At 43.8% G+C, this 22,028-nt stretch overlaps 1 protein-coding gene across 1 annotated transcript in view; it reads right to left on the minus strand.

The window, feature by feature from the left end:
- plppr4b (phospholipid phosphatase related 4b) overlaps window positions 1–22,028 on the minus strand; it is a 57,216-nt gene that overhangs the window by 14,714 nt on the left and 20,474 nt on the right. Inside the window, exons 2-4 of the mRNA XM_085172666.1 lie at window positions 18,492–18,677; window positions 7,627–7,756; window positions 6,338–6,533 (exon numbers count right to left, since the gene is read on the minus strand). Coding sequence (XP_085028792.1) covers window positions 6,338–6,533; window positions 7,627–7,756; window positions 18,492–18,677 — 512 coding nt within the window. The remainder of the gene's footprint in view (window positions 1–6,337; window positions 6,534–7,626; window positions 7,757–18,491; window positions 18,678–22,028) is intronic.

Genomic DNA, 22,028 nt, shown 5'->3' on the forward strand with positions numbered 1-22,028 from the left:
TTGAGTGTAGGAACAAGCTCAAAGCACAACATTGATAGAGGCTTGGTTCTGCCACACTGGGCAAGATCCCAGGTGCAGGATGTGCAACGATGCCCCTGAGACAATCCAGCACATAACAGCAAGGTGCAAGATGCTAGCAGGCAGGGCATGCATGGAACGCCATAAACAAGTCGCTGGCATAATCTGCGCCAAGAATGGGCTGGAAGTTCCAAGGTCAAAATGGGATACAGCCCCTAGGGTGGTTGAGAATGACTGAGCTAAGATGCTTTAGAAGTTCCAGATACAGACAAACAAACTGGTGATGGCTAACCAATAGGACATAGGAGTATTAGACAAGCGAAGGAAGAAAGCAGTAGTGATAGCTGTAGCTACACCAAATGATAGCAACATCAGGAACAAAGTTACAAAGTTGCATTGGATTTTTAGATTTTATCAAATATTAGATGAATAGGTTAATGCTGATCATACTCATGTTACATTGAATGTAAACATTTTTAAATGCAAACATTTACATTGTAGAAAGGATAGAAATGAAATATACATATCATTGTAGTTTAAAATGTCTTTGTACCTTTATCTTTATTATATATAGCTGTATATATGTGACTGTTTTAGGAGAATGGACCTATTTTTTTATCTGGATGGATGGATTTCTGAAGCAGTTGATCATTAACACTTTTTAAGGCAACCAGTTTGCATTCCTTTACTTAGTAATGTGAAATAATTTAAAAATGTACAAATGTACTGAGCACTAAATCAGATGAAAACTATTAAAGGTAAGGCAGACAATAGAATTTGGTCTTTAGTGAAAAAAATAGCATATCCTCTGCTGTTAAAATAGGTTAATAATACCTTCATGTAGAACCACTGCAGCAATACATCCTGTTCTTGAAACAAGACCGAAGGAAAAGCTGTCAAATAGACAGTAAAGACTGTGTTTATGCCAAGAGCAGTTATTTTTAGAACTCTGTGTGCCCTAAATGGGGTCTGTCATAGGTTCATAGCACTTTCCAACAACCTTAGGCTATCTAGTCCCACTTAAAAACCCTGGGTCTTGGACCCTGGGATTTGAGTTTGGGCATGATTTTGGATTCCCTGGTTTTGTATTTTTAATTATTCTTGGTGTCATGTTTGTGCATTCTGGGCTGTTGGCATTCTGGCAGAGGGAAATCCAAATAAAACCTATTAGTCAGTAAGATGAATAGCTCTCCTAAGGGGACAGCTGCCAGTTGCTGGTGTTGATCTTATTTTTGGAAACAATTTGGCTGGGAGAAAGCTGTTTCCTGCCACGCCTGAGTCACTGAAAATTCTCCTTCTGATATATGTGTTCATGCCCCCTCTGGGCTCAGTGAGTCCTCTGTTTTTCCATCATGTGCAGCTACTCTTGCCCAGGCTCGGCAGCTTGGTGATGTGGTGGATATTTCAGACACGTTGTTGAAGGAGCCTGATACTCCTGTTAGCCCTTCTCCGGAAATTAAGAAACAAAATAATTGTTTCATTTTATCTGATAGCAGCTTAATAAATCTCAGCAATCTGATAATACTTTTATCTGCCTGTCTGCTCCCCAGAAGCAAACCTGTGTCTTACCTTTTTGACCCTTGTGTTTTGCTGTATAAGTGGTTTTCAGTGACTGGAATGGAATATGATGTGGTCACTCAGGTTGTGATGCCAAAAGACCGTCTACAAGTTTAAAGCCTTGCCTGTAATCACCATCTGCCTGGCCACTTAGGAATTAGGAAAACTTGTAACAGGGTGCTCTGCTATTTTTTTCTGGCCAGGATTGAAAACTGATGTTGCTATTGTCGGTCATCAGCACGAACTCACCATAATGTGTGCTGCCACATGTCATCCCACTGCACTTGTTCAGGGCGAAAGCGGTGGTAAAAGTACTGGTTACATGTTTCTCCACATTTGTCTTGTCAAACACATTAAAACTGACCAGGGATCAAATTTCATGTCTAGGGTTTTTGCTCAAGTCATCCCAGAGGCGGCTATTAAGGATAAGGTGTCGAGTGCCTATCACCCATGAAGCCGGGGAACGCTGGAGAGATTCCAAAAGATTTTGAAATCCATGCTGCAGATATTTTGGGCTGAGTCTAATTCAGGGTGGGATGAGAGTCTGTCGTTGTTGTCGTTTTGCCATTCATGGAACCACACAAGGGATTATGTACATTCATTTAGGGAGAGGTTATATACCACTTGTGAGCTTGCACATAGTTCCCTCTCTAATGCCCAGTTTAAAATTAATGAAAAATATGACAAGAAAACTCTCAGTCACTATTTTTAGCCTGGAGAACATGTTCTAGTTCTCCTGCCTGTTGTTAGTTCTAGTCTTCAAGCTTGTTTCTCTGGTCCACATGAAGTTGCATCACTGCGCACCAACTCAGTGACACAGACTACCTAATTAAAATAAAATGAAAAGGGACATGTCAATATGTTGAGGAAATATGTTGACCATGAAAAGCAATGCCGATTGTCTGGCAGATTGTAAGATTGTAAGATTGTAAGATTTTGCAAGATCTCGAGGCTCATTTGTCCTACTTAGAAGACCCAGTCAAGCAAAATATTTGCAGTCTGATTTGTAGGCACACCTTGCTTTTTAATGACAAGCCCACTCAAAACAGTTCTTGAGGACGATATAGATGTTGGTGAAGACAAGCCCATTAAGCAGCATGCCATGACAATCAAGTGAAGTGGGCTGTTATCAGGAAAGAGGTGGAATACCTCTTGGAAAGTGTCTTGATGCATTCTCAATCATCCAGGTAAGTAAATACCAAAAGGTTGAATCTGTTCATCTGGACGTAGTGTTTTCAGAAACGTTTCATCATCATCCACGTGACTTCCTCAGTCTCAGCTGACTGCAGGTTTCAACAGTACAATTTTACAATGACTGAAATCCCACTGAAAAAGCAATGGGTTGTGAGGTAATTTCCTTGATCATTAATATATTTAATTTATGCATATTAATTTATCCATATTGTCATGACCATTGATCAACAACCACTGATCAAAGACCATTGATCATTGATCCAAGAGCATTGATCAATGGCCATGAGTACCATTCACAGATACTTGGGAATGGCTGCAATCACAGCATTGTAAGATGGTGAAAGATGTACCCTTAGACCCCTCCTCAATTCAGAGGAGGGGGTCTAAGATCATGGCCATTGATCAATGCTCTTCCATCAATGATAAACAGTCTTCGATCAGCAATCAATGGTCATGACAATTTGCTTATCAATGATCAAGGAAGAGACCTCTCAACCCATTGTTCTTTCTTTCTTTCTCTCTCTCTTTCTCTCAACCATCCAGGTCAGGAGGGAACTGAGGAGGATTGGGGCCAAGATGGCATCAGCTCAAGGGTCGTCAGGTCCTGCACAGACCAACTGTGTGTGGTGATGGAGCACCTCTTCAACCTGAGCCTGAGGCTGGGGAGAGCTCTGGAAAACCTCTTGTGTAGTACCAGTGCCTAAGACTTCACGTCCCAGGGACCTCAACAGCTACAGGCCAGTGGCTCTGACATCCCACCTGATGAACACCCTGGAGCGGCTGGTCCTGACTCAGTTTCGGCCCCTGATAAGCACTGAAGTGGATGATGTTGTCATTCACCTCCTACATCGTTCCCTCGCTCACCTGGAGACCACTGGGAGCACTGTGAGGTCATGTTCTTTGATTTCTCCAGTTCCTTCAACGCCATTCTTCCCACGGTCTTGAAGGACAAGCTGGAGAACACAGGAGTAGACCATCACCTCACAACATGGATACTGGACTACCTCACTGACCGATCACAGTATGTGAGAACTCAGGGCTGTGTGTCGGACAGGGTCGTCTGCAGTACGGGGCCCCACAGGGAATGGATCTGGCTCCGTTCCTCTTCACCATCTACACTGCAGACTTATCCCACATCTCCACCCAGTGTTTCCTGCAGAAGTTCTCTGATGACGCTGCAGTAGTCGGCCTCGTCGCTGATGAAAACTGACCTATGGCCTTGTGGACTGGTGTCAGCAGAACTACCTCCAGATCAACACTAGAAAAACCAAGGAACAGGTGGTAGACTTCCACAGGCACAAACATCCTCCACTGCAACCAGTGAACATCCAAGGTATGGACACTGAGGCTGTGGACAGCTACAGGTACCTTGGTGTTGATCTCACCTAAACTTACAAATTATCATACCATTTTTAAACAAAACAAAGAGACAATTATTATTTTATCATCACTCATTCTTACAGACAAATCTCAAAGCAACAATATTTTAAGGTCCATATCAGGTTAAAACTTTAATATTTCGGCATTACGTTCAGCCATCTTGGATGGACTTCCTCTATTTTTCTTTTTCCAAAGCACTTAAAACAATATTACACATCAGCCACTAGAGGGAGCTCTAGTGCAGTGTGCAAAACTGTATAATCCAGCGTAACTTATAAAAGGCAGAACATGGTACATTGTTAAAAAAAGAATGCACCGGCCAGCTCAGCAACACCAAAAGACCACGATGACCACACAACATGACCTACTCAGTCAAGAAAAATTCTTTGGATAGGGGAAATCAAGATGAACTTGTACTAGAAGGATGGTAAGAGAAAAGTATAGAGATGGAAAAGAACACCCATGATCTGAAGTATATCACAGCATTATTGCATGGGCATGTATGGTACAAGGTGGAACTGTTTCAGTAATGTTTCTTGATGATGTGACTGCTGATAGAAGTAGCAGAATGAGTTGTGAAGTGTACAGGCTCGTACTTTCTTCTCAGTTTCAGTCATATTCATATTGCAAAAACAGCTCAAGAGTTTCTTAAAGCAAAGAAAGTCATTCACCTGATCATAATTCAAACGGGCATGAAGATAAATCACAGGAAACAGTATCGTGTGATATTTGTAGGTGGTCATTTAAGGTGGTCATTGGTGGGGCGATCGTGGCTCAAGAGTTGGGAGGTCACCTTGTAATCTGAAGGTCGCCGGTTTGAGCCCCGGCTTGGACAGTCTTCGTCGTTGTGTCCTTGGGCAAGACGCTTCACCCGTTGCCTACTGGTGGTGGTCAGCTACAACAATGTAGCTGCCATCACCAGTGTGTGAATGACTGGATGTGTAAAGCGCTATGGGGTCCTTAGGGACTAGTAAAAGTGCTACACAAATACAGACCATTGACTCTAAAGGCATTTTATCCAGATCTAAAAAACAATCCATATTTAAAAGCTTTACTTTGAACATTTGATTTTGAAATATGTGACATGTATTGAAATGGCGACACATCTAAACAATTTGTGCAAAACTTGTGTTAAATCCTTTGATTTAAATCACAAGTCCACATTGTTGATGTAAAAGAGACAAATAATAAAAGTCTTTCAGAGTGGTGACTTTGCCTGTGTTGCTGTTAGCACAGCAGAAATGAAATCCAAACTGAATTTTCATTTGACTTATCTGTGTTTTCCCCTTTGTTCTTTTTTCCTGTTTTCATTAATGTCATGTGTATTGAATTCACTTGTTTCATACACTCTCTCCCTCCCTGGTGTGTAATTAGGCTGTTTTCCTTCCCTCGTTCTCTTTAATTTTCTCATCTTGTCTCTTTCTGGCTCCCTGATCATCTTCCTCTCTCCAGTAGTTTCTTTCTTCTTCTAATGACCTACTTAGTTGCTTCGTGCTTTTCCTGGCATCATTGTCCAGCTTCTGAAGAAGCGTCATCATCCCTCCAGTATACTTTTGCAGAATTGATGATGCATGCCATTGAGTTATTCCCTATAATTTTCTTATAACGGTATTATTGTTGTAATTTGTTGTCATTATCTGTCTTAATGCATGCCCAGTCATCCAGGTAAGTAAGTCCTTTTGGGATTGACACTTATTATTGTCATTGTTGGTCGTAGTTATTGATTGGGATTATTGGTGGTGATGTTTGGTGTTGCTTTAACTATAATTATTATTATTGTCATAATTCTCTCCTAATTTGCATTAAACCTGGACTGAATAAAATGAACACCCTCACATTCACTGCACACACTCACAGTCCTGCTGGTATTATTTTTCTTACCAACTCTGTCTTGTCTGTAAGTTTTCTAATCTATCCCTGCTCTGTTCTTTATGTGATATACTTCATAATAATAATAATATTAAAAAGCCTTTTTTCTCTGCTTTATAAGACAATTGTCTTATATTCCCCTCGAAGAGTGCTAATGTACTTTATAGCTAGTGATATAAAGCATCACAAAGAATCACGTTGAATGATTTTTCTTGACTACAAAACTGATCCACTTATAATTTGTGTGTCGTTTGCATGAAAGTGTTCAGAAGTATTTCAGTGTAAAGTGGAGCATATCGAGTGTTTTTTCTTTCCTTACCTGCCCTGGTTGATTGCTGCAGGGTCACTCCCTGAGCAAATATCTTCCATTATGTATGGGTTCTGTTCACAGCTGACGTTTAGGGTGGTGTAATTGGGTTTACACACAGTTAGGAAATATGGTGTTGGGTATCCAGTCATCAGTTGGAGGACGTCTGTGATGAGGGCCGTGGCACAAAGACCGAATGCATGAACTCCTGAGGATAGATGGTGAGACATGTGCTTACCAAGAGGAAAAAGAGTTAGAATATCAGATTTTACAATGTTTAGTTTAAATTGTAGAGTTGTATTATTTAGACAAAATAATGTATCGCGGTATAGTCTGACGCTGCATCACTTCACAATCCAGTCCAGTTTAACTCAGTTCAGTTTTTCAATGGTTGCTCTCAACGCCACACGAATTGTCCAACAATTAATAATAGCAAAAATGAAGGAGGGTAAAATGACGATGAATAATAAATGTTTTGATGGCTCAAATTAACTACACAATTGAGGCAGCAGTCGACAAACAACTTTGGCATAAAATTACCGTGAAGTGTTGTATTATATTTTCTTTGTGTGAGTGAGAGAGAGTATTTATGTGGCCGGATTTATTAAGTGAAGCAAATAGTGTGACACTGCAATGTGGATGATGTGCAATCCTGGAGAGGCATTAATCAGTGTGTTTCTCAGAAACAGCAAGGACGCTCACAGGCATGAGATGCAGTTAAAATAGAGTCAACATGGTTTTTAGAAATATTATATTTTATATGCTTGGAAAGTTATTGTAATTGATATTTGTCAGAGTTGTGTTTGTTACTTTTGGGTATTGCTGGAATTATATGATTTTGGTTTAGCACTGAGGATGAATGCATCGTCTTTAGAGACTGAATCAGTTTTAATATCCAATGCTAATAAAGCAAAACCAAAACGAAAGGCATGAATCCATTGAGATAATAGTAATTTTACTGTTAGCAGATGAAACGCACACATAGAGGTGGCTGTGGCTCAGAGAGGGTAGAGCAGGTCTGCTAATCAGAGGTTTGATGGTTTGATTCCTTGCTGCTCCAAGTACCCTTGGGCACCTCCCAATGTATCGAGAGTGTGCGTAAAATAATTATAAAGCACTTGATGGCATAGAATAAAAAAACGGTATGTATATGAATAAATTGGGGAGTCTTGTAAAATTCCCATTTTGAGCTCCCATAAGGAGGAAAGTGTCACCACAAAGGTACTAGAATTCTTAACTGGCTACCATGGACTGCCTTTATGTGACATGAGTAAGTGTGCAGTTTAAAAAAATCAACCTACCAATAAATCGGACGGCTCTGCGTATGAAGGAATTGAAGTTGCAGCCAGCTGCGTTGATGTTAGCCTCACCGCCACCGCCAAGCTTTCTCCGAGACAGACAGCAAAACAGGATGGCCTCTCCAATCATTATCTGTCAACACAACAACTCACCTGTTACGTCTGCTCACAGAGGAGGAGACACTCAGAAAATCCTGACTATAAATCTCTGCCAAAGTGGTTCTGACATCATCAGCCAGTTTGAGAACATGAACAGGAACTGGCTGCTTTATGTGAGCAATGTCCCACAGCTTGTTCTTTGGATTCCACTCAAAGCTCTCGGATAAACCCAGCCACGTAGCTAACACACAAATGCACTCTGCATGGGATTACACATCTTTGCAGAACCAGAAGGATGGAAAAAATAAATATTTAGAGATTTTTTAGCATTGGACAGGTGCAAAAGGGAAGGCAGAGGGGGGCTCCAGTGATGTGCATATTATCAAAACTGACCCTGGACACATGACCCACCCTAAACCAGAGAGAAATGTACACCACATTTTTCTCTTGCACATTTTTCATACGGGAATTTATGTTTGCATATTTTTTGAATTACTATCCAAGGTGTTTTATGTTTTATGCTTTTTACAGTGATGATATCTAAAACTCTATAAAACTTACTGTGAAAGTAACCAACACGTCCAAAGACTCAGAGATGCAAAGAAGTAAATTTATCCAAACCAGGTTTCTACATCAGATTTACACGACTATGTCTAAATATAATGGCACAATTATATACTTTTCTGCACTTACTGGCCATTTTACACTATAAGCTGCACTCACCCATTCAAACACATTTATTCAATACTTTATATTACACACTTTACACCACTTATTGTGCCAATATTTATGTAAAAAAAGCATGTTGTATTTTTTCACTCGATATGACAGCAGTTATTATAGAGGTTTAAGAGCTCAGAAAAGTGATCTGTGTGCCTGTGTCAGTTTGTTTGAAATGCCAGACAAAGATGTGATAAAAACACAAACATTACCACACCATCTAATTGTAAATTTGCTAATCAATGCATTGTGCCAAGTGTGAAGTTTGGTGGAGGGGGATTATCAAGTGGGGTTGTTGTTTAGTTTCACTTAGTTCCAGTGAAATGAACTCCTAATGCTTCAGCATACCAAGAACAATTTAGGGATGGCCCTTCCTTTTCCAACATGACTACAAACTGTTGCACAATTGCACATCATCCATAAAGACATGCATGATGAGTTTAGTGTGGAAGAACTTGAATCCTGACCTCAACCCAATAAAACATCATTCAACTGAATTAAAGCGGCGACTGTAAGCCTTCAACATCACTGTTTGAATTCACCGATCCAGTTCTAGACGATTAGTCGAAAATTCCCATAAGCACACTCATGCTTCTGTGAAGTCTTCCCAGAAAAGTTGAGGCTGTTATAGTTGCAAAGGGGTGGACTGACATCAGATTAAACCCTGTGGATTAAGAATGGGATGTCACTTACGTTCATATGTCTGTGAAGGCAGACGAGCAAATACTTTTGACTAAATGGTGTGAGTAAATAAGGATTTTTGAGAGCTGAGTGGACAGAACAGACTGTGGTACACTATTAGCTTTCCCACATTTTCTTTTTTCACAAATCAGTTTGCAAACTCTAAAATTGTAAACTCTTTGCTGACACACACACAGACACTTACATAGACCCCCAAACTTTGCTCAAAGTTTGCTTGAACATGTTATTTTGGAAACCAGTTTTTATCTTTTGAAAGCACGATGTTCAGGTGAAGTCCAGAGACCTAAAGAATTCATGCCAACATATGAAGCACACGGGGAGCCCAATTTATGAATTTAACAAACAGGGGCATCAGTATCATGTGAATAAACCATACACAGGTAACTAGGTTTGTTGTGTGGGTCGACTTGGCAGAGTGGAGAGAGAGATGGTGAACAGTATCAGAAAGTTTGCACCACAGAACGGCCCACTTCATGGTCTATCTTTGACATACCCCGTTATATGGAACTCGACCTAGAGATGGGACTAGGGCTCACTTCAAATAATGCTGCAGCCTGGTTTTACAGAACACCAGCTGGACCTATCCATATCAATCAAAAACAGCATGCTTGGAGCCGGGTGCTGTAGCAGGGTCCATGCTGACAGGTGGTGCTAATCATGGAGTTGCATCCTGGAGTACGAGAAGTTCAAAACAAGAGTCAGTAGCAGTATAAGTTGTTTGTGGTTAGCAGAGGAGATCTGGTGTTTTCTTTGATGGTTGCATGTCACATCATGAATACTGCTGCTCAACCCTCAAATGCTTTTTCCTTACAAGTGTGGTAACATTTACATAAATGGATCAGGAAATATTTTTGTCACAGGAATCTCACACCAAATGATCTCTGTATGTCTGGAGTACTGAACCTGGATCTGGTGTAATTAGTGGAAGCAAGTCGGATGGCCAAAGACTGTGATTACGCCAAATTCCAAAATCTTAATATAACCATAATCTTCACTGCAGGAAATTCTGTAGATATTAATAGTTCTTTCTCCCCCTTTGAGCTGCAACATTATGATAAGATTTTCAAAAATGCAGAACTGCCCTTTACACAAAGATGCTGCTTCTATAGGCATATGCAAAGTCGTTTTTGGCAGAGAGAACAAAGAGATGAAAAGTGCTTTCCCTAAAGCTTAGAGTCATAAACCGAGACAGAAGCATGCAATACAGGTGTCTCACCAGCATTAGGAAAAACTCAGCTCTCTGTGCACATCTCACATGGCTGTTGTCAGGCATGTCAGTCGGAGACAGACTTTCCCGTCTTACATCACTGTGCCTTTTCCAACTGCTGAGCATTCAAGTGCCTTGGATGTCCCTCCCTGTTAGAGCTGCTGCCGACCCCTTAAGCTTTAAAGATAAAATGAGTTCAATTCTAGTTTTTTACTTTGACTTAATCCATGTTTCTCAATGTATGACCAGAATCTCCAGAAGTCTTGGAAGAAGCAAAAACTGCAACTGCTGCAGTGGGGTTTTTAAAAGCCATCTGCTGGGTCTGCATGCATTTCCTTAACATTTAGTACAGTAATGACAGAATGTTGAGTTTGAGGCTCACTTTTTTTATTTGTAGAACTTTAACAAAAGATAAAGGTTGTGGGGAAAATCTGATATAAACAAACTTGTTTCCAAAACGTCTCAAGTGTTTCTCGTTGACTAACAGCTGCGGTTAGTGAGCTGATGTAAATGACTGAGGACATAGAAACAACCTTCAACTGGAACACATCATTTCAGTTAAGAGAACTTTTGTAAAAAAAAAAAAAATCTGAAGATTGCAATACATGCGATAAAAATGCGAGAAATAAAATTCCATCCAGGAAATAAAGCTTGCAGAAAGTTTAAAGTAACTTCAAACTTTCATTGTCAGCAGTGTAAACTTGTGTAGAAACTGCTAGGAGAAGCAAGACCTGCAATCAAGCATTTGCCCTAAGTGGCGAAGAGTCTTTCACATGACTGTGGAGGTATTTTGATCCAGTTTCTTTACAGAATTGTTGATTCAGCCAGATTGGAGGTTTTTCTGCCATAAAAAACGTATTCTATCACAGAAACTTTGACACCTCTCCGTGAATTGCTACCTTATCGTGGTGGATGAGAGGTTTTGCTCCCTGCGCCTTAGGGTCGGGGAATGGGTCCTGACTGTCATCTGCACTTGTGCACCAAGTGGCAGTTCAGAGTACCCAGCCTTCTTATAGTCCCTGGGTGGGGTGCTGGAAGGTGCTCCACCTGGAGACTCTGTTGTCCTTCTGGGAGACTTCAATGCTCACGTGGGTAACAACAGCAAGACATGGAGGGGCGTGATTGGGAGGAACGGCCTCCCTGATCTGAACCCGAGTGGTGTTTTGTTATTGGACTTCTGTGCAAATCACAGTTTGGCCATAACAAACACCTTGTTCGAACATAAGAGTGTCCATAAGAGCAGGTGGCACCAGGACGCTCTAGGCTGCAGGTCGATGATCGATTTTGTAATCGTATCAACAGACCTGTGACCATATGTTCTGGACACTCGGGTAAAGAGAGGGGCTGAGCTGTCAACTGATCACCACCGTGAGATCTTCAACGCACACCTCCGGCAGAGCTTCAACAGCATTCCGAGGGAGACTAGGAACACTGAGTACGAAGAGACCATGTTCAGCATCTCCATTGCCGAAACTGCTGCATTGAGCTGCGGCCGCAAGGTGGTTGGTGCCTGTCGTGGTGGTAACCCCCGAACCAAATGGTGGACACCAGAGGTGAAGGGAGCCACAAGGCTGAAGAAGAAGTCTTATCAGGCTTGGTTAGCCTGTGGGACTTCGGAGGCAGCTGACAGGTACTGACAGGCCAAGTGGAGTGCGGCTCGGGCAGTGGCTGAAGCAAAAACTCTGGTGTGGGAGGAGTTCAGAGAGGCCATGGAAAAAGACTTTCAGACTCAGATTCGAAGAGATTCTGGAAAACCGTCGGGCATCTCAGGAGGGGAAAGCGGTGCTCTACCTGCACTGTGTATAGTGCTGGCGGGGCACTACTGACTTCGACTGAGAAAATTGTCAGGCGGTGGAAGGAATACTTCGAGGACCTCCTTAATCCCACTGACACGTCTTCCGAGGAGGAAGCAGAGTCTCGGGATGAGGGGGATGACCTGCCAATTTCCAGGGGTGAGGTCACTGAGGCAGTTAAACAACTCCTTGGTGGCAGAGCTCCTGGTGTGGATGAGGTCCACCCCGAGTTCCTGAAGGCTCTGGACGTTGTAGGGCTGTCCTGGTGCGTGGAGAGCAGGGGCAGTACCCCTGGACTGGCAGACCGGGGTGGTGGTCCCAGTCTTTAAGAAGGGGGACCGGAGGGTGTGTTCCAACTACAGGGAGATCATACTCCTCAGCCTCCCTGGGAAAGTCTATGCCAGGGTGCTGAAAAGGAGAGTTCATCCGCTAGTTGAACCTCAGATACAGGAGGAACAATGCAGTTTTCATCCTGGTTGCGGAACACTGGACCAGCTCTTTATCCTCGCAAGGATACTTGAGGGTGCATGGGAGTTTGCCCAACGAGTCTGCATGTGTTTTGTGGACTTGGAGAAGGCATTCAACCGTGCCCCTCGGGGGGTCTTGTGGGAGGTGCTACGGGAGTATAGGGTGTCTGGCCCATTGCTATGAGCCATTCGATCGCTATAAAACCGTTGCAAGAGCTTGGTTCGCATTGCCGGCAATAAGCTGGACTCGTCCCAGGTGGGTGATGGGTTGTGGTTGGGATGTGGTTCTGTTGGCTTCATCCGGTGAGGGCCTCCAGCTCGCACTGGAACGGTTCGCAGCCGACTGTGAAGCAGCGGGAATGAGGATCAGCACCTCCAAATCTGAGGCCATGTTTCTCAGCCGGAAAAGGGTGGAGTGCCCACTCCGGGTTGGGGATGAGTTCCTGCCCCAAGTGGAGGAGTTCAAGTATCTTGGGGTCTTGTTCGCGAGTGATAGGAGAAAGGAGCCGGAGATCGACAGACGGATTGGTGCTGCAGCCCCAGTGATGCGGACGCTGCACAGGTCTGTCATGGTGAAGAAAGAGCTGAGTATAAAAGCAAAGCTCTCAATTTATCGGTCGATATACATCCCTACCCTCACCTATGGCCACGAGCTGTGGGTAGTGACCGAAAGAACGAGATTGCGGAAACAAGCGGCGTAAATGAGCTTTCTTCGAAGGGTGGCTGGCCTCTCCCTTAGAGAAAGGGTGAGAAGTTCAGCCATCCAGGAGAGGCTCAGAGTAGAGCCGCTGCTCCTCCACATCGAAAGGAGCCAGCGGAGGTGGTTCAGGCATCTGACAAGAATGCCTCCTGGGCGCCTCCTGGGTGAGGTGTTCCGGGCATGTCCCACCGGGAGGAGGCCCCGGGGCAGACCCAGGACACGCTGGAGAGCTTATATCTCTCGGCTGGCCTGGGAACGCCTTGGTGTTCCCCCGGATAAGCTAGAGGAGGTGGCTGGGAAGAGGGAAGTCTGGGCTTCCCTGCTTAGGCTGCTGCCCCCGCGACCCGGCCCCAGATAAAGCGGAAGAAGATGGATGGATGGATGGAGAAACTTTGAAGCCACTTTGAAGCCAAGGATTATCTGGTAGTGGACAGAATTCAGAACAATGCGCCGATCAACTCCGACTCTGCATTCACCAACGAGCTGAATCAGTTCTACGCCCGTTTCGAGGTTAGCCAGGCGGCTAATGCTATCTACCACCTGACTACCGAGGACAGTGACGTCATCAGTGAGAGACTGGTGACCAGCATCGCAGAGCATGACGTCCGAGCGGCATTGAGGAGAGTGAACACAAGGAAAGCAGCGGGGCCAGACGGCATCACCGGCCGTCTGCTGCGCTGCTGTGCTGATCAGCTAGCAGGTGTGTTCACTTCCATCTTCAACGAGTCCCTGGCGAAGTCTGTGGTCCCCACATGCTTCAAAAGATCCACCATCATCCCTGTGCCCAAGAACAGCAAACCCTCATCCCTGAACAATTACCGACCAGTTGCACTGACCTCGGTAGTAATGAAGGTGTTTAAGAGGCTGCTGAAGAAGATCATCTCCTCCTACATCCCAGACACCACAGATCCGCTCCAGTTCGCGTACCGACCCAACAGATCCACTGAGGATGCCATCGCCCACGTCCTGCACACCACCCTCAGCCACGTGGACAAGAAACAGGGTAACTATGTGAGAATGCTGTTTGTTGATTACAGTTCAGTGTTTAACACAATAGTGCCCAGCAGACTGTTCACAAAGCTCAGGGATCTGGGACTCAACAGCTGTCTGTATGCGTGGGTGTTGGACTTCCTCACTGGCAGAACTCAGGTGGTGAGGGTGGGTAGATGCATCTCTAACAGCATCACCATCAACACAGGAGCACCTCAGGGATGTGTCCTCTCGCCACTGCTCTACTCCCTCTACACTTCAGACTGTGTGGCCACCCACGGCTCCAACACCCTTGTGAAGTTTGCTGACGACACAGTGGTGTTGGGTGCCATCTCCAACAACGATGAGGCGGCCTACATGGACGAAGTGAAGAATCTGGCATCATGGTGCCAGGACAACCACCTCCAGCTGAACGTCGGTAAGACCAAGGAGCTGGTGGTGGACTTCAGAAGGAGTCAGCACAGAGACTACAAGCCCATTATCATCAATGGAGCTCCAGTGGAGAGGGTGCAGTCCTTCATGTATCTTGGTGTCCACATCTCCTCAGACCTGACATGGTCAGCCCACATTCAGGTCCAGACCAAAAAGGCTAGGCAGCGCCTGTACCACCTACGACAACTGAGGAAGTTCAGGGTCTCTCCAAAGATCCTCAGGATTTTCTATACAGGCGCTGTGGAGAGCATCCTCACACAGAACATGACATCGTGGTTTGGGAACAGCTGTGTGAAGGACCAAAAAGCTCTCCAGAGAGTGATCTGTACAGCAGAACGCTGCTGCAGGATCGCTCTCCCCCCGCTTCAGGACACCTACACCAGGAGATGCCGGACTAGAGCAGATACTGAAGGACCCGTCCCATCCTGGCAACAAACTGTTCCAACTTCTGCAATCCGCTAGAAGGTTCCTCATCATCCGGGCAAGGACAGAGAGACTCAAGAGGAGCTTCTATCCCCAAGCCATCCGGGCCCTAAACACACACACCCGCCCTCTCGCATCATCTATAATTGACTGAGACAGGACTCTCTTCCAGACACTCTAAACCAGGCACAATGTACATTTCAAATTCCTTTAATTTTAAATATGGTTATATTGTCTATTCTGTAAAATAGTCAGATTGTCTATTCTTATTTAATTCACTTAATGTACAGAATTCACCTGCTTGCTGCTACTACCGCACATTCACCTAATGTATATACTATATATATAATGTTCTTCCTCTACACCCACCCCCCCCCCCCCCCCTTTTTGCACATGCCGAGGAGCGTGTCAGGCTACATTTCACTGTGTGTTATACTTGTATAACTATGCATGTGACAAATAAAGAACCTTGAACCTTGAACTCCAATGAACTCAGTGAAGATCTAAGAAGAAAACTTGTAGAATCAAAGTTGGAAAGGTTTCCTGGACCATTTCCAAATAATGTAATATCAGCTGTTCACAGGCACCCACTAGAGTACGCTAGGCCCTCAGGCCCCCCTCATGAAGTCAGTTTCTGATTCCTTAATCAGAGACAGTTCTGTCCTGGGGGTCGTCTCATTGTTGCCACTCTAGCACACATGTTAATTCATACCTGTTAATTTCATCAACACTTCTGCTACTTAACTGAGGTTTAACTGACATGATCCTTCCTTAAATCTGTTTGAGCTTTTTATTATTAACAGCTCTTACAGCTCTTTATTGATATATTATGTGTTCGAGTTCTGTATTATTTTGTTTTCTGTTAATAATTTTATTCTGCATTTCCCTGAACTTCTTGCTGTCTTAAGATGATTTTTATTGTGTTGTTATTTGTGACTTTAGTTCTTAGTTTTCTGTGAGTTCAGCTTTGTTAGATGTCCTCACCCTGTTTTTGGTCATGGTCCCTCATGACATTCTCTTTTTCCTTGTGTCCTTGTGCTTGTTTGTCTGTGTTTGTGGGCGGGACTCATCACAGGTTCCCGTCTGTGGCCAAACACACCTGCTCTAATCACCCACCTGATGATCTCATCAAGAAGCCACTACTTAAGGTAGCGGCTGAGGCTTTGTCTTCACTGGATCATCGAGCTAATCGGTTAGTTAAATCCGTGCTCCTGCTACTCCAGAGCCTCCAGGCTAGAACCAGCAGACTGAGAGACAGCTTCGTCCATCAGGCTGTCAGGAAACTGAAGTCTCTCCCTGCTCCGTCCCTCTCGACTCTCACACACATGAACTCCAGACCTGCATCCAGCTCCTCCCTCTGAATCCAACACCGCCCTTTCACTGACTGCCCCCACTTGCACATGAACTCTGACACTAGTTGGTGTTTTATCAGGTAGACCAACACAAAGTGGTGACACGTGAGAAGTGGAACAAAAATCATACATGATTCCAAACATTTGTTACAAATAAATAACTGCAAAGTGGGGTGTGCGTAATTATTCAGCCCCTTTGGTCTGAGTGCAGTCAGTTGCTCATAGACGTTGCCTGATGAGTGCTAATGACTAAATAGAGTGCACCTGTGTGTAATCTAATGTCAATACAAATACAGCTGCTCTGTGACGGCCTCAGAGGTTGTCTAAGAGAATATTGGGAGCAACAACACCATGAAGTCCAAAGAACACACCAGACAGGTCAGGGATAAAGTTATTGAGAAGTTTAAAGCAGGCTTAGGCTACAAAAAGATTTCCCAAGCCTTGAACATCCCACGGAGCACTGTTCAAGCCATCATGGCACAACTGTAAACCTACCAAGACAAGGCCGTCCACCTAAACTCACAGGCCGAACAAGGAGCTGATCAGAAATGCAGCCAAGAGGCCCATGGTGACTCTGGACGAGCTGCAGAGATCTACAGCTCAGGTGGGGAATCTGTCCATAGGACAACTATTAGTCGTGCACTGCACAAAGTTGGCTTTTATGGAAGAGTGGCAAGAAGAAAGCCATTGTTAACAGGAAACCATGTGGGGGACACAGCAAACGTGGGGGACACAGCAAACATGTGGGGGACACAGCAAACATGTGGGGGACACAGCAAACATGTGGGGACACAGCAAACATGTGGGGGACACAGCAAACATGGGGGACACAGCAAACATGTGGGGGACACAGCAAACATGTGGGGGACACAGCAAACATGTGGAAGAAGCTGCTCTGGTCACATGAGACCAACATGCAAAACGCTATGTGTGGAAAACTAACACTGCACATCACTCTGAACACACCATCCCCACTGTCAAATATGGTGGTGGCAGCATCATGCTCTGGGGGTGCTTCTCTTCAGCAGGGACAGGGAAGCTGGTCAGAGTTGATGGGAAGATGGATGGAGCCAAATACAGGACAATCTTGGAAGAAAACCTCTTGGAGTCTGCAAAAGACTTGAGACTGGGGCGGAGCTTCAGCTTCCAGCAGGACAACGACCCTGAACATAAAGCCAGGGCAACAATGGGATGGTTTAAAACAAAACATATCCATGTGTTAGAACGGCCCAGTCAAAGTCCAGATTTAAATCCAATCGAGAATCTGTGGCAAGATCTGAAAACTGCTGTTCACAAACGCTGTCCATCTAATCTGACTGAGCTGGAGCTGTTTCAAAGAAGAACGGGCAAAGATTTCAGTCTGTAGATGTGCAAAGCTGGTAGAGACAGACCCTAAAAGACTGGCAGCTGCAACTGCAGCAAAAGCTGGTTCTACAAAGTATTGACTCAGGGGGCTGAATAATTACTCACACCCCACTTTGCAGTTATTTATTTGTAAAAAATGTTTGAATCATGTTTGATTTTTGTTCCACTTCTCACATGTTCACCACTTTGTGTTGGTCTTTCACGTGGAAGTCCAATAAAATGGATCCATGTTTGTGGCTGTAATGTGACAAAATGTGGGAAAGTTCAAGGGGCCGAATACTTTTGCAAGCCACTGTATATCACTTCACTGTAAATAAATGCACTGAGCTGTAATCTCCCGAGTCCTGCACTTGAGTTGTCCAGGTCTGGAGTCCCACTGCCTGTTAGCTTTGACAATTTTCTCAGAGGTTTTCTGGTAATTTGATTTGTGATAAAGACGACGGACACCCAGAGGAAAAAATGCAGATCTCTTCCCCTTCTTTCTAATTTACATTTTACCATGGTTGTGTTTTTATACTATAAAATCTAAGACTAGAGCACCTCCATAATGACTGCTAAAGGCTATTTTGCACTGTTTCAAGACTTAAAATCAGGCTGTTGTCAAGTGTGAAGCCTTACTGTGATGGCAGGTCCAGCAAAGGCCAGGCTGAGCAACATCAGGAAGGGGATGACCTCATGGTTGGGGTCAATGTAGGGCAGGCTTAGGCTGCGGTCATGACAGTTGAAGCCAGACTTCACTGGCTTGAACACATCCGTCCACTCCAGGAAGTACAGACTCACCACAGATGAGACCAGGATGGGCAGCTACACACAGACACAACATCAGCAGACAGAGAAAATGAGGCGTTAGTTCAAAGTCATAAACAGCAAGAGCTTCAGCAGATTGCCACTGAATAGCTAAACAGCCAGTCAAAGCTGCAAATGCCCATATGAACCCGTGGGTCAATGAGCGCATTAACATTTCATTTCATAATAAGAACAACAACATAGAAAGGTCAGGATGGACGGACGGTTATGCAAGATGGCACGTGGACTTAATTCCTCTTATTAATTACATCCCAACAAACAAAATGACAACCAGGACTTAAGACAACATTAATTATAACATGTTCAGTTCAATCCCAACTATAAAATAAGGTCAGAGTTATAAATGTGGTATTTACTTTTTCAATTCAGCAAATGGAAGTGCTCGCTGTACTCGACCAGTTACATAAATATCTGCTTTATACAGTGAGCTAGGGACATTGTTTTTACCATTCACTCCACTCAAGAGCACTAAGGTAGCAGAACTGTGAAGCTGAGAGGAGGTTTATGTGTGCAAACGGGAGCATACTTGGTTTTCCTTTTGACATTCTTCACCAGAGTCCAACTGCCAGTGCCCAGTACCATAACATCTCGGTGCCCAGCACGGCCCATCTAACCACACTCTGCTTGGCAGATGAGGGTTTTACCAAGAAGAAAAACTATAATATGGGAAAAATATGAAGTACCATATTTAATATTGCTTTAGTGTTTTTTGTTTTCTTTCAGTCCATCTGTTTTATGAAACGCCACCGAGTCAGTCTGACTGCATTTAGCTGGATTTGAGCAAATAGTGTGAATCAATCTGTGGTGGGGCGTGGTCTGCGTTGCCGTGCAGGTGCGTCCACCCTCCCTGCACGGCAACCGTAAACACTAGTGATGTGCGATACCACTGATTTTCTTTCCGATCCGATACCAAGTAATATTCAGGGTGGTATCGACAATACTGATCCGATACTTTGTACAAAAACTTATTTTATTTATTGTATCTCAAATTATAGCATCATAATGATTACAGGACATCAGATTACTTGTTCTTATCACTTAATAATGCAGAGTTCATCATATAGAAATAAAAAACTGAAGTTGTGCTATTTGAACATGTTGCCTGCAGCACTAAAGGACTCCGTGAGAGACGTCACCTGTCCTTCTCCTCTTCTGTTCGCCTCAACATACGCTCATCATATTCTGTGATATGATTTACTCTGAGGTGTTTGACCAGGTTAGTGATGTTGCCACAACCATACATGCCAACCCTCCCGATTTTTCCAGGAGAATACCGAATTTCAGTGCCCCTCCCAAATATCTCCCGGAGCCACCATTCTCTCGATTTTCCACCCGGACAACAAAATTGAAAGACCATATCGCAGGTTCCTCCGGGGTTTTCATACAGCTGAATAAACGTCCAACAGAAAATGATTAAACAGAAGAGTTTATGTCAGCACCTGGTTTTAATTTAGATAGCAAGGAGCAGACGGCAGTGTTTCACTCCACTGAGGGAGCTCGTGCCGTACTACCCGGCTTTCTTTAGACCGCGAAGGCCGGGTCCTCAGGTGGAAGAAGCCTCTGAATTTGGACACCCCCGCTGTTTCTGGGCCGGCCAATAATAACGGTGACATTTAACGTATTTTATCCGATAAATAAACCCTGTGAAATGTATTTAAAACCCCCGCCATCCCCCCCTAAAGGCCCTTTTGAATGTCTCCCTAGTATGGCCACAACACCTCACTCTTGGAGCACTTTTTTGCCACATGTATCGCAAACCACGTCTCAGCTGTTTGTGGACGTAAAATAAGTCCGCACGTGACTACGATTACGCTCAGCCATTGTTGTGAGTGCGCACGCCAAGGGGCTGCGAGACATTTATACAGTCGTATTTCGCACATGACTATGAAAGGCGGAAGAGGAAGTAGTTCCTTTGAATGTAGACAATCCGAATGTTATAGTTTCTTTCCACTGTGTTCCTGTTAAAGATAAACTACAAATTTACCCTAAATTACTAAAATATCGATATTTTAATGTGAGAATCGATTCTAGAACATAAATGACTGGTATCGGAGGAATCGATATTTCAGGATCGATCCGCACAGCACTAGTAATCACGCCTGCCGAGTTAAAGCACGGGGACTCAGGTGTGTGGGGGTGTTTTCTGTGGTGAGAAGAGTGAATAAACTGGCTCTGAATGTTGATCTGTGGTCCCGCCGTGCCTTATTCTCACCACACAATCCAGCTGCTTCTGTCCTGTATCATCAATGAACACTAGTATCCCAGTGCTACTGGTAGCACGGCATAAACAAGCCTCACACGACCTGCGCCAGGTTTTAAAGATGATGTGTATATATTCTTTTCTTTGTAGAAAGCAAAGCAGTTCTCCCTGTTTGCAGTTGGAATGACATTCATTCATTCTTGACAATTATTTCTCGTGTTCTTTAATAAAATAACAAGACTGTTACCATCATAAAAGAAGGTGCCAAATAAAAACAGGTGAATGAGCCATTACAAGTCATTAAAATGCTTGTCTTTTTACTTGGCCCGGAAATTTGAGCATCTAATGTTGCTCTGCTGAGATTTTTGTAATCAAGACATAATAAGAAAGAAATGAAAATCCCAACATTAAACACACAAACTCACAAGCAACACTCTGAAGGTGTGCTGTGTCAGCAAAACTGAACACACTAACACCAGAACAGGAAGTAAATACAACAGAAACCAGAGATAAACACAGAGACGCAGAGCTGACGCTGGAACGAGGACGTAACTCGATGAGACGTGACACATGAAACGCAGAAGAAGAAAAGAACTGCAAGAGATTAAACCATGGAAACATTCATCAAAGAATATTAATCATCAAAAACATAAACACTGGGTCGACAGAGCAGGACCAGGACAACCCTTACATGCCTTTCCAGCATTTTTGGTTCGATTTTGACCCAGTGCACCCTCATACATACACACTTCTATTGAGAATGTATAAATGGATGATTAATCCTTAATTAATGTTTCAGAGACCTGGAAGAGTGTACTGTTTAGCTTTAACAACACTGATTTTTGGATACAAACATCTATTATCAGACAATATTATGTTCTCAATTTATATTGTTTTCAAAGTGTAAGTTGCATAAACATTCTAGAACCATGTATAACAGTTACAATCATTAAACACTGTCCTCTCTTATGTCTCAGAGACACGGTGACCAACTGGCTGCAGCCGGAGAGACAAATGTGACTGTGAATGTGTGAGAGCAGTTTGTGGACGGGCTTCTTTGCTTCTCCTGGACCATCATCATCATCATGGGCCACCACAACCTGGCACATGCAGTAACACCATCGTCAGGTCCCAGAGCAGCTATGGAC

Source organism: Neolamprologus multifasciatus, chromosome 9 (genome assembly GCF_963576455.1).
Source record: "Neolamprologus multifasciatus chromosome 9, fNeoMul1.2, whole genome shotgun sequence".
Taxonomy (NCBI): Eukaryota; Metazoa; Chordata; class Actinopteri; order Cichliformes; family Cichlidae; genus Neolamprologus; species Neolamprologus multifasciatus.